The 13,457-nt window shown below is 53.6% G+C and overlaps 1 protein-coding gene across 3 annotated transcripts in view; it reads right to left on the bottom strand.

Moving 5' to 3' along the window:
• AGRN (agrin) overlaps window positions 1-12,067 on the bottom strand; it is a 115,422-nt gene extending 103,355 nt beyond the window's left edge. For all 3 annotated transcript variants that reach the window (XM_086625606.1, XM_086625605.1, XM_086625607.1), the window contains exons 1-2: window positions 11,876-12,067; window positions 3,648-3,909 (exon numbers count right to left, since the gene is read on the bottom strand). In XM_086625606.1, coding sequence (XP_086481732.1) covers window positions 3,648-3,909; window positions 11,876-12,067 — 454 coding nt within the window. The remainder of the gene's footprint in view (window positions 1-3,647; window positions 3,910-11,875) is intronic.
• Window positions 12,068-13,457: the final 1,390 nt, after the last annotated feature.

Genomic DNA, 13,457 nt, shown 5'->3' with positions numbered 1-13,457 from the left:
GATCACACTAATTCCTTCCCCGGAAAGCAAGCCTCATCCAGATGTCTTGAAGAGGAAATCCACTGCCAGTGCTACAGAGCACTGCGTGCTGCTGGGAGCCGGCTCCTTTTCCACATCCATGCGTTCCCCCCAAGAGGCACCAAAGCAAACATCCTCCTTCACCCAGGGACCCGCTCCAAGTCTGCATCCCAGCCCCCTGCACAAGCCCCAGAGCTGCTCCTCTGCTGTTCAGCACCAAAAAGCTCCCCTCCAGGCCCCTCAGCACTGAGCCAGTTTGCAGAGCTTAGCTGAAGTCTTGCATTTTGACTACAGCTGGTCAAAGCATTTTTGTTACAATTAAGTGTAACAAAATCACAAGATTTTTACTCTAACCTGAGCTGTTTCGCAGAGATGCCCTGGTTTGAACTCCACTCTTAGACAGGAAAGGTTTTGATGTCTAGGATTTTTCCAAGCCAGAGCGACAGGAGATGAAGATACTCAAAACATTCATGTTTTTCCACTCAGCTGCCACCATTCTTCCAATTCTTTCTGCAAAAGCACTCGAAGGTTTGTTTTTAAACTCAAAGTGCAGCAAAGAGCAGTGTTCTGGGCAGCTTTGCTTTGAACCCTCCTGTGAGGAGCTGATGGGAAACAAGTCCTGGAGCTAAATTCTCAGACTTGGAGCTCAGAAACGGTTCCCAGGGTGGCAGCAGCAGGTTCTCATGGCTGGTTTTGCATGGCCTCTCAGAAGCCAGCAAAGCAAGGGCAAGCCAAAAGGGACTTTTCGTAGAGCTCAGGAGAGGCCTGAGCTTTGGGTAGGGCTTGAGGGAAATCGAGGTTTTGGGGGTTAGTTTGTTCTATGCTGTCTACAGCAAATCTGCTAGCACCTAGCAGACAGGACACTCACAACAACCAGGCTTCCAAGACGTGGGAAGAAAAGCAAGTCCACTGGACAAGACAAGAAAGGTGGGTTTAATCAAGGCAAGTGAAACAGCTAAGTCAGGCAGATGCCAAAATAAGAATCACTGTATCTCCCTCGAGCAAGACTTTTTGACCTACCTGCAATCTTAGTAAGTCAAGGTTGCCTTGTTTTTGTCATTTCTCAGTGACAGTCTGGACAGGTCTCCATCAGTTTGGATCAATCAGGTCCACCACACCTGGTGAGTTGTCTGCAGGCTGTTTTCCAGCCCTCTCCTGTCCCCACTCTCCCCATACCATCCTGCTGGCCTGGGGCCACCATCCAGGCAGGCTGACTCTACCTCTGCATGCCAACAGCATCCTGGTGAGCCACCAGAAAGAGGGGTCCAATTAGTTAAAGGAAGCAAGCTATGCAGCAAATGATCTCCAGTGAAGAGGGGAGTCCCAGAAAGAATCATCTGCTACCTGACATCAGGAAAAGTTACTATAGCAGGGAGGAAAGATAAACCCACCAATATCTGCTTGGACCTGCAATTTAAGCACACAGGAGGGAGAAAGAGAGTTCAGACATGCCCAGCTCTGGCACCTTCAACTCCCTTGCACAACAGCATGAGAGCAACACCGAGCAAATCCTCCCTATGGTACTGCATCAGAGGGCATGCCTCTAGACAGACACATCCACCCACAGCTTGGTGCACACAGGCACTTCGCCCCTCTCCCCTCCTGGGACCAGGACACCGGTACAGCCGCAGGGTACAGCACCTGGGAACGACAGTCCTATCACCACCTTCTGCAAGAACAGCTGTCTGTGGCTAGGATGTGTCCCCAGTTGCAGCAGGTCCCAGTCCCACTCACCAAACACGGCCAGTCCCGACACAGATTGCTGTAACCCATTACACCAACAACGCAATTTTGAATCTTCCCCCACTAAAAGTGAAAGCAGGAACGGGTCCCAGTGATAAATCCTACATGCAATCTATAGCATTAGGAGGAAAATTAGATCTCTCATCATCTCCCAGGGGCCTTAAGGGACAACATCCTTCACCACAAACAGGAACCACCCCAGCTCACACCCAGTGTGTGCAAAATGAGCACGCCAAAGAGCACGGCAAACCGCATGAAGACAGAATTCTTCCAAATGTTTGCTCAGGTTTAACAAAAACCACCAGACACACTCACTCTTTCTCCTCCCTCCCTCTCCACCAGGTGCAAGGAAGGAGCAGGACCAATACCTTTCAAGTGCAAGACGGAACGCATATATACAGGCAGAAAACCTCCAGTGTCCCTCCCTCTTAGAAAAGCCACTCGAGATGGGTGCCTCTTGTGAGCCACTTTGCTGAACTAGCTCTCTCCCAGGCCCAGAGTTCGGTCATTTACCTCTGTCAGCATTCACAGCTGGAAAAAGGGGTTATGGCCTCTCCTCTGCACGTCCAAGGGGAGGAGGGAGCCAATCTGCATGTTTATTTGTTGTCTGTGCAGAATTCCTGCATTCCTTCCCTTGTTTACTCATCTGCTCTCAGGACATACTCAGACCCCAGCAAAGGGCTTTCGGGGCACCACATTCCCCCATGAGCTCGGAGCTCTTGCTGGAACACAGGACAAGCAAAAGAGCAAAGAGAGAAGCCGGTGACCGGGTTCTTAGACAAGTATGTTTTCAAGGTGGTTGGGCAACAAGTAGAGAAGAAAGATCAATCCTCTCCAGATCTGCTCTCCATAGAGGCACACCTCCACACCTGGAGGTCTAAGACCCTGTTAAAGAGCACATATGGACTGTCTGCCCCTCAGCTCTTCCCAACAGCTATGTTGTTATACCCACAGCAGCACTAGTAACTCAGCCACCCTCCCTGGCATGGGCATGTCAGCACTCCTCACATTGTCCCACGGACAGCTACAAGTCAGCCCACGGTCCCTGTGCAGAGCATCAACACGGTGCACACATACTGCACGAGCACAGCACAACATGACAACCCACCTCATCTGAGCTCTTTTGGGAGCATAGACAAAGGACCAAAGAGATTGATGTGCAAGGGATACAGGGCTTAACCACAATATAAAAGCACAACCCATACCCTCCAAAAATCACTCAGCTGCTCAGCTTGGTTCTGACTTCGTTACCCCTTGGAGAAGCAAGCATTACACTCCCAGGCAGAATTCAGCTGGCTTCTCGCATCCCTACAGGAGTCTGCAAGGCTGACTTAGCAAGCGAGGAAGCTCTGAGACAGATGAAGCTAGGGGTGACTACCATAAAGGACAGGCCTTCACCACAGGATTAACTCATTAATTTATTAGCTCTAAATCTACAGGAAAATCCAACTCAGTTGTGAGGAGTCTGAATTCCCTGCTAAGTGCCTACCACATGCTCGTGTTGGGACAGGACTTGCAGTGGGGATGCTCCCAACCACATCAGACTCCTTGTAGAGGGGACTGACAATCTGCATCAAATCTGGAGCAAAACCAACATAAAATAACTTTGCTTGGCTGTACCTTGGTTGCAACCATTGCCTCTGATAGCAAGGTCAATGTGACAGGGACAGGACCTGGCAAGGGGGTCCACAGAGCGGTATGACTCTACCCTAGACACATGTAAAACAGCAGGACTGATCCACCTCATCCCCAGCGAGATCATGTGCCAATCAATCATTTACAAACTAAGAGCACAAGGCAGCCAACGGAGCCAGGGCTTGGCCGCTGCCGCATCCGCATACTCGGAGCGCCCCGGAGAAAGACAGGCACCCACGCTCCAGCCTCACCTTCCACACAGTGCTCCACCTCCTCCAGGTTGCGCAGCGTTATCCGCATCAGGCTGGAGTTGAGCATCAGCTCGTTGCGGTGTGCTGGCCACATGTACTGCGGGGCAGGGTTGACGAAGAAAATCCGCGTGTCCCCAGTCGAGACTTGGTTGTCGCAGATTAATGGGTCCCCGAAGCCACCGATAACCACCTTGTTCCCACCATCCAGGAGGATCTCATGAGTGACGATGTCTTTGCCTTTCAGGTAACGCCAGACTCGCACCTTGAATGAGAGGGATGAAGAGCACGTGAGACCATTTCAAAGCCACGGACAGCTGGCACTTTCTGGCCCAGTTAATTTTTATCGCGTTGTCACAAGATGCACAGGGGTGGTTCAGGCTGGCAAAGCCTTCCAGCAGAGCTAATTTCATTAGCCATCCCTCTAAAAGCACAAAAGGCGTGGGCAGCGAAGGCTGGAGCACACGCTGCTCTTTCTGCCAAAGCAGCACCCAACCTGCCAGCCTCGGCGCCTGCGCCGCTGACCCTTCCCCATGCAGCCCTGTATGAGCCACCTTGACTCACGCCCTGGAGGCCCACAAAACCAAAACAGCCCTCTCCCTCCTCTCATCACCAGCCTGGGAGGGCTCACCTTCCCCACCCCAGGCGCAAACACCCAGCAAGCCCCTGGCACAGAGGACGGCGGGGCTGGCAGAGGGGAGCAATGCCCCTTTCCTCTGCTCAGGCAAAAACGATGGCTCCAGACATGCTGCTGCTTCTCAGCAAACGCTTGAGGGCCACCAGCAGGCACCCCAGCTATCTGCAGACCCAGAGAGCCAGGCAGGGCCGGCAAGGCGGGGGCTCCCATGGGAGAGCGGAGCACAAGCAGCCGGGCAGAGGCGGGGTGGGAGAAGGGGCAAGCAGACCCCAGCAGCTTCCCCAGAACAGCTCAACTCGGACCAGGAAGGCGGCTCAAGAGCTTTCCTGGCAGGATAAGCCTCTGCTGCTGTTCTGTACACGACCAGTAAGACAGAGGATGAGCTAATCAACCTTTTCCCTGATACTGTTCTAACTTTTACACCCACAACAGTCATTTCAGTTGCCACACGATGGGCTACAGCACGGAACACTGCTCTCCAACAAGGGACACTGCACTTAGCTAGGGGAAGCTGACAGAGCCTCAACCAGGAAAACAATTTATTTAAAAAAATAAATAAATCAGAACTGACACAGTCCTGCCCATTACCAATGAAGAATTCAAATTCATAGCAGGAGATCCACTCCTGGACCAGACACTTGGACAGCAGTGAGATCCACCTCACCTGCCACTGCCCTTTTTCACATACACGAGCTGGAAGCCTGGCCTCTGCAGATACAGGCACAGGGTCAGGGACAGGACTGAAGCCACGGGCAGCATGCCAGCCTCCGCCTTGCCAGAGGAACCCCCTTCTGCTCCCAGACAGCATCATCCAAGGTGACAGACTCCAGCTGGTATGGTTCTCCCAGACATAACCTGACTTGCAACAAGAGTCTCAATGCTGAAATGTATCCACAGAGAAGAAAACACTTGGAATAAAAAAAAACCCCACAGCTTTGAAGGGAACATTAAATGGCTGGAAGTCCCTAACCAGGGAAGGCTACACAGCTAAAGAGAGCACTGCCCGTCCCCAGGGAAGGCTCTCAAAAGTGGCACAGGAGCCTTACAACAGGGGCAGGAGGAGGCAGGTGGGTTGGGTGGATGAAAGAAAGGGTTCTTCTGGCTCTGACAAGGGACTGATCCCTTTGGAAGACAAAAGGCAGAGCAGATAACACCTCGTGTAGGTATGTCAAAGGCAACTTATGTTCCTATAAACGACTAAAGAAAACTTCTGCATTAGCAGACCGAGTTTGCCAAAATACACGCAGGATTTGGCAGTAGGAGCCCATTTCCCTTTACTCATCCAGTCTTCAGCAAGAAAATTAAGTCCTGGCCACAAGAGTTAGTCCTGCTCTCCCCTCTTCCACTGCCGACAGTTCCAGAGCGGTCTTCCCTGGTCTCACTGCTGGCTCAACCCCCTGCCCAAAACAGATGATGCCTGCACACAACTGCAAGTCAACCTCTCTCCGGTGAGACGCTCACCACAGCAAACTGCCCCTAAGGAGGGAAGAAGCAGCCTTAAAAGTAATCTTTGGAGCTCATGGGACACCAGAGGCATGTCTCCATCTACCCTGGGCAGGTCAAAAATCCTCCTGCTGCTGCTGCAGTCCCAGTGCAGGGGAAACATGACACAGAGCCGAGTCGGCCAGTTGCATGTAATAGGAACAGCTCATCAGAGAGGTGCCAGAGGTTTCAGCTTGGAGCAAGGGCGGCTCACTAGCAAGGGTGGCTGCTGGAGTGCATGGGTATTACCATGACCACAGGCATCCCTGGCCTGGCACGCTCTGAGTGTGCTTTACCGTGCCCTCTGCCAGCATCTCCCCTCCTACTGCAGCCCGAGTGCCCAGTCACCAGCATTCTCCAGCTGTCTTCACCGCCCAAAGAGCACTTCAGCACAGCCTGCCAAGCACTAAAGCAGTCAGGGAGGTGGTGGCTCAGAGATAAGGAGGTTCTCGATCCCTTTTCTGAAACAGAAAACACGTACAAGCTTATAGAGTGCAATTGTGAAGGGAGCACAAGGGGCAGAGAAAGGATGCTCAGATGGGTGCGGGCAAACAGGCCTCTCCTGCCCTTGGGGGACACTGGGGGTGGCAGGGAGGCAGGCAGTCCTTCATACTACAGCTTCTATGCTTGGCATAGAGGTTGCAGTGAGAGGAACTTATTACAGTTGAGGAAGAAAACACAGAGCAGACATTATCCCACTCTAGAATGAACCATTTTTATAGTTATCTGCAACTGCAGCTCACCAGCCTCCACGGCCCTTCAAGTGTGTTGTTTTCCTCTATGGGCTTCTTTGAGACCATCCAGACAGAGACTCTTACTCTTTGCCAATACCTCCGTCCCATTATTCAGCGGCTACAGAACACACACACAAAGATCTGACACTATAGAGCTCAAATAAGAGGGCAAAAACATGTTGGGGGCTAGGGGGAATGCAAGTCTCCTGACCTTTAATCAATCCTGTAATTTTTTGAAGCCCTCACTCACTCCAGAATTTCAGAGGCATGAGCTCAGCACTATCTCAGTATTGATCAAGAGGCTTCAAGGTCCACAATGATCTTGAGCTGAACTCCCACACACTGTCCCTGTCATGACCAGGAGCAGGCAGCTACAGGTGCTGGGGCAAGGGAACAGGGCCATTCCCACTGCCACAGGAGCAAGCAGGCTGGGGTGAGACCCTCCTGCTCAGTGGAAAAATCCACCTGTCAAGCAGAAAAAGGGAAGGAATTTAGTGTTGCTGTACTCTACAGGTACAACTGAAGGTTAAGAACAAAGTTTAGAAGTGTATTTTATTCTCAGATCCTCCTACTTCTCACACCTTCTCCTGAAGCTGTAGTATTTGCCCACCTTGGAGAAGGACTCTTGGACTTGATGGGTCTCAGCTCCCACCCAGTCCAGCAGGTCCTATGACCCAAACAGCAGCCTCTGAATAGTAAACCCTGTTCTCCTGCATACCTGAGATCAAAAACCATCCCAGGTATAAACACCACTGTGACAGCTCCTCTTTGGAAGCAGCACATGCCTTAGCTGCCCTCAGACACAGAGAGGTAGCTAGAGACGTTGTACGCACGCGCTCTCACACTCATCTGTCTTCCAGCAAGAAGGGAGCCAGTTCCCTTGGTCCAGTGCTCAGCTATGCCACAGAACCGAAGGACAAGCACTGACTTAGACCCAGGCTACCATCCCTCCCCACGCAGTCCAAGTCCAAGCTGCTGGGCAGGGGTAAGAGGGGCTGAGGAAGCAATGCCTGCAAAGCCATTTGAGCAACCTCTTCCAGCCAGAGAAAGATGAGAAGCTGACTGCTTGGTTGTGCACAGCCCCAGCAGCAGGAGCTCTGCTCTTGAGAGATGGCAGTCAACCAGCGAACAGAGGGAGCTTCAGATGGCAAGGAAGGGTAGCTGTGACAGGCAGCTTTCTCCCCTCTGATCTTGCAGGAATCCCGGTATCGACGCAGGGACATCTGCTCCACCACACACAGGTGGTGCCACACGAGGCAGCCCCCTTCAAAGCACCAGTCTGGGGCCACCTGCGATGGTGGAAGCCCAGGTGAGCAGAGGAGGCAGGGTGCTAAAGAGCACAGCTGGCACAGCCTGAGTGCCAGCCTGTGCTAACGCCAGCCTCCTGCTTCCTCTGCCGGGACCAGCTGTTCCTCCAGCACTTTGCAGCAGCACAACTCCCCATGGCCGTGCTTCACCTCAGTCAAGTCAAGACACCTTCCTGCAGCCCCACCAGCCCCACCTCCCCTTCCTTCAGCAGCAGCGTGAGCCCGCAGGGCAGGCGTGCGCTGCAGCGAGGTGAGGTGCGTGAGCGACCAGGGCAAAAACCCACAAACACAAAGGAGACAAAGGGAAAAAAAAAAATCACGGGAGGCAGGCGGAGAGCACAGCCTGAGGCTTGTGCTGAAAGGTGGCAGTCGGGCATTTTCACAGCTAGGTCTAAGGGGGAAGAAAGGCTAAAGCCTGCCCCCTCCTCTGAAGCAGATGGTAATTTGAGTTAATTGGCATGGCTGTTCTAGTCATACACCTCAGAGCCAGGCCACAGCATTCACAAGCAACATCAGAGTCCACCAGCTTTCTCCCCACCCTTATCCTCTATAATGAATGGATGTGAAGGCACCAAAGACCAAGCAATTACCTGTAGGGCATCTCATTCATCATCACATGCAATTAAGACTTTGTCACTGGTGACTCACTGGCTACATCAAGGGAAGAAAAGGGAGAGAAAGAGAAAAAATAGGGCTGGAACCTTGTTCCAAGAGGTCCCTTCCCTATAGCAGGCTCAGCCACTCTTTTGCCAGTGAGCACATAAAACACTGGATTAAGACTATTTTACAAGACTCCTGGCAGCTACAGGGAGGCAAAGTAAGAACAGTGAAGACTTTATTTAAGCAGATCCTCGCAAGGGTACATTTTAAGTGCAGTACAAATCCAGAAAGTAAAAGGATTTTCCAATATGCCATGGGGGTCCATCCCACAGTAGGGAACTGGACCACCTATACAGGCACGTGCAGTGCTCTTGAATTCCTGCTAGGCAGATGCTTTGAGAAATGCCAGCCTTGGTCTGGTAAAGAAAGATGAGAAGTTAGAGCATGGTCTCCTCAAGAAACGAGCTGTCACCCTGGACAGAAGTAAAAAGGGTCACCACTAGATTTCAGCAGTTCTTAGAGATGAAGGGGACTGGCCAGCATCACCTCTGCTCGCAGCTTCACATGCAGCTCTGCCAAACCCTTCCCTCCTGACCACACATCATCCCTCTCCCCTTGTTTGTCCCCCTCTGTGCCTTTCCCTAGCAGAAGTCAGCTGTCCCTTCCCCAGGAGCTAGCAGAGCACCAAACCTACCTCCTCCAGCAACTTCCACATCCAACCCTAGCTGGACAACAACCACTGTTACCCCCTAAAATACAGGCTCTATTGTTTGGAACAGGATCCACATCCTTTTCAACACTTCCTATAGCACATATAGAACCTGTACTTGTCCTATAAATAGAGGCTGTCTTCATAAATATCAGATCAGACACATCAGAGGACTCAACTGCAAGAAGGGTCAATGCCAACACTGTAAATAGGATGAGCAGCAGCCCCACAAGCTTGGAAAGAGGAGCAAGCACAGCGCCCCAGTTCCCGTGTCAAATCCCCCGGTTAAGCAGCACATCAGCCAGTTTCAGAGTCAATTTCAGGAGTTCTGTCAGCCTGTTCTCCCTAATTATTCATCTCCTCTAGTAGCAAATGAATGGCTGGTAGCTATTTAAGGGTGTTTATCTAACATAACTTCACATTTCTTCTGAATTGTAAGGTGCTTATCTTCATCTATCAAAGGCTTCAGCTGGGAGGGTTTAGAGTTTAACTAGGAAGAACAATACACTAATGCAGCACTCGCAGATACTCACATGCCTGCTCCCTCGCAGACCACCCAGCACCAACAACACTATTTTGGGTGTGGGCTCGAGGGAGCTCCTACCACACACTTGGCCCTTGCCTTTCCTCTTCAGATAAAGGCGAACCTGACGAGAGATAACTGTGGTATTTGGAGGTAACCCCAGGGCTGAGGAAGGGCTACTAAAGTATGACAGGGAGGAAGCGGACACGTGTTTTCTCACCAGCAAGATCCCTTTTGCACCTTGGCTCGCTCTGGCTGCACAGGGCACCAGAAGCCAGCAAGCAGGTTTAATGCCTGAACAGCCCTTTTGGAATCTAGGCGTTTGGTAAAAACCAAACCAAAGTGCAAGTGTGCCTAACCCTGCAACCCAGCATCAGCAGAATCCACAGCAATCTCAATACTTTGAGAGATCTCCAAGGGAGACAGGCCAACAGCTGCTGCAAAGCTACGCATCTACAATTCAGGAGCATTACACCCTGCTAAGTCACAGCTAGGAGAGGTTTATCTGCTTTCAGGTCCTTAAGACAGCTCAAGTCACATTTCAAAGCTTTTTTCCTGTAAGCACACTATGAACATACCATTAAAAATTACATAGAAAAGACTGATGTGTAGGTAAAGGGATTGAAGAACCACTGTTGTAAGAAAATTACTAAGTGTCACAGCTTAATCGGCCAGCAGCACTGCCACAGTGAGATGGGATGGGCACTTCCATCCAGGGTAGGAGAGGTTTTTCTCCTTTCACTTTCTTTTACAGGACTCTAGGACTGGAAAGGTATATTGGGGGCAGGTTCTGGCCTTCAGATGCTGTTATGACACTAGTAATTGGTAGAAGCAAAATCCCACCGTCAACTCCAGAGCAAGCAGCACAAGCCTTCTCCACAGCATTGCTTGGGATGGGCCAGGGAAAGGCGGGCCAGAGACTCTCCTCCCAAGCTGAGCCATGCAAACTGTTTCAAATAAAGCCACCAGGTTCCTCCCTAGCTGCTCTTACTTGGACTTGATTGTACCTTTTCAAAGGCAGAGCTGCTGAGCAAGCAGGTTTACCAGCACAGGCAAAATCGTTTTTCCTGGCCCAGAGTCTTGCTCTGATGCAGCAAGATGAAGGCTGGATTTTACGCTAGCCAGACACCTTGCTGCGTGTCCACAGCAGGGGCAGAGACCTGTTTCTTAGACGAGCGTTTCTGCCTCATCACTAGCCTCACTGGACCACCTCCTGCCTCCTCGCATGGCAACTCCTGCCCCAGCGTCAGGCAGCCCGTGTCCATTCAGCCATATGTGCCCCAAGCTGCCACAGGACACTGGCTGCTCGCAGCAGCTTATTAGTTTTCTACGTAGCACCCAGGATGTGCCAGACACTTTGCAAACATACGGTCTCTGCACTAGCCTGGAGGGTCTGTGATCTAATTTACACGAGCAGGGTACAGATTGTACCGTGCGGTACGGCAAGGGGCAGAGCGGTGGGAGCAAGCGCCAAGCAGTGGGCACCAGCTGGACAGACAGAAGCTGTTCAACTACTTCACTGGGCTGCGAGATGCTCCAGAACAGAGGGCAATGCCACGGCATCGAGTTAACCTTCCCCTGCACCGTCAGACCTCTCCCACCAACGCGCTGCTGCGCATCGCCCCAGGCCCTGCTTAGCACTAACCGCAGGCAGGAACCGCGGTACTTTTTAAGGATGGGCAGAAGAGGGGACGGGGAGAAGAGGAGGGAAAGGCAACGTAGCAGCAAGTCCTCGCAAGTGAGATTCCTGCCCCGGGAAGGGTTAAGCCACACAGCACGTTTTCTGACAACCAGGCGGATGGTATTTCAGGTTGCTCAGTACTTTACCGTCTCTCAGCTTAGGGGGGAGTAAAAAAAAACATAGCCGGAGGCCAGATTCGTAGTTAAACAATAGCTTGAGCTAGAGGAACTCAAGATGCTGCTAAAGTAAACAGGGAGCTACTCGTAGAGCCAGCAAGCGTCTCCGAACACCTTCCCCGGCAGCCTGAACCCTGCCAGAGCAGAAAGTTGGGAGTCAGCTCCGCACGATGGAAAAGAGAAATGCCCATAAAAAGCAACCTCGAGAGATTCCCCTCGACACAGCTGCGGGAGCTCCAGCGAGGAGAGACTCCGCAGTCTAAAAATACATAATTACACACCAAAGCTCCAGCGCGTACAATAAAAACCACATGCGCCCGCCCGAGAAGGCGCCTGCTCGGGGCCGAAAGTTTCCCCGCGGCCGCCTCCCCCCCCCCCTTACCTTGCACGAGTAGGTGTGGTGCACGGGGTCCACGTTCATGATCTCCTCCACCGTGCCCGTCAGCACCACGTTGGCCTCCTCCTCCCGCCGCTCCAGCTCCCTCTCGGGGCACGTCGCCCCGCCGCCGCCCAGCGCCAGCCCCAGCGCCAGCAGCGCCAGCAGCGCCCGGCCGCCCGCCGCTCGCCCCCCCATGGCCCGCCGGCCGCGGCGGCTCGGCCCGGCCCGCTCCCGGCCCCCGGCCCGGGCACCCCGACGGCGCGGGCAGACAAAGCGGCCCCGCTCGCCGGCAGGGCTGGCGCAGAGAGAAGGGCTACTTTTGTTCGAGGAGGTGAAAGGGAGGAAAGAAAGAGAGGGAGGGAGAGAGGGAGGGGAGAGCAGGGGAGGGGAGAAGGAGGAAAATCCCAAGAGGAGGAGGAGGAGGAGGAGGAGATATCTCTCCCCCGAAGCCGCGGCCGGGGAGAAGCGCTCAGCCCTCCGCCTTGCCCCTGTAAGAAAGCCCGCAGATTTGCATGCAATCTGAATTGCTGATAAGGAGGGAGCGAGGAGGGAGGCAGGCGGCCGGCCCTGCTGCCGGCTCCTATTGCGGAGCTGCCGCGGACGCCACCGCCAGGAAAGGGAGCTCGCATCAGGTTAATGGATAATCAGCGCGCCAACGTGAGCAGACTTTTAAAGGTGTAGGGACGCTGCCGAGCGGCAGCTGGCTCCACCGCCCACCCCCCTGCGCGGCAGCTGCTGGCCCGCTCCCCCCCACACAACCCACCCCCACCCTGCCCGAGGGTCCCCCACCCTGGACCCCGCAGCCGCGGGATGCGCAGGGCTGCCGGGCTCCCCTCGCCTCGCCCCCGCAGCCCGGCGAGCCCGGGGTGCAGCTGTAGGAGGGGGTCGGACCCCGGCGATTCCCCGCTTCGCTCCCTGCCGCCCCCAGCTCACCCTTGGCATCGTCGGGGGCGAGGGGCTGCTGCCAGGGCTGCTCCCGCTGGGGAAACTGAGGCCGGGGCAGCCAGGCTGGCTCTGCTCCGCAAAGCACCCACGAGTGCTCTGTCCCGAGATAAAGCCAGTCACCCACGCCCGGTCCATCACGGTCGGCTCAGTTACGGGGCGAGATGGCGCCCAGGGCTGCCCACACCTTGCCCCCCACACGGCAAAGCCACCCTCCCCAGGGACGGCCTGTGCCTGCCCCTGGAGCCTGGGACCTCCCGCCCTGGCTTTCTCCAGGGACTGGACAGCAATTTTTCCAGATGTCATGTGCAATTACTGCAAATATAAAATGAAAAGTTAAGTGGCACCAGGGGAGGGATATTGTTTCTCCCCTCCATAAATTAGCCATCCCCCGGGGGCATTTTACAAGGCTGTTTTACTCGATGGCCCTAAACAAGTCATGTTTGTGACCCAGGGCCAAGCAGGTCCAGGGTGAAGTTTAACCACTCCAATGCCACGATGCCAGTGCAGGACACGACGTGCCCTGTGTCTGTTCTCTGATGAGCATGTTTCAACACAGGGCAGCACCCTGCACTGCAAGATGACCATCCCTCCTGTTTGCCCTCTAAGTTTCGAGCAGTGCTCTTGGTGCCGTCTGCGCTGG

This window comes from Tauraco erythrolophus, chromosome 23 (assembly GCF_009769465.1).
Source record: "Tauraco erythrolophus isolate bTauEry1 chromosome 23, bTauEry1.pri, whole genome shotgun sequence".
NCBI classification, from domain to species: Eukaryota; Metazoa; Chordata; class Aves; order Musophagiformes; family Musophagidae; genus Tauraco; species Tauraco erythrolophus.
This window is presented reverse-complemented; position numbering and strand designations above follow the sequence as displayed.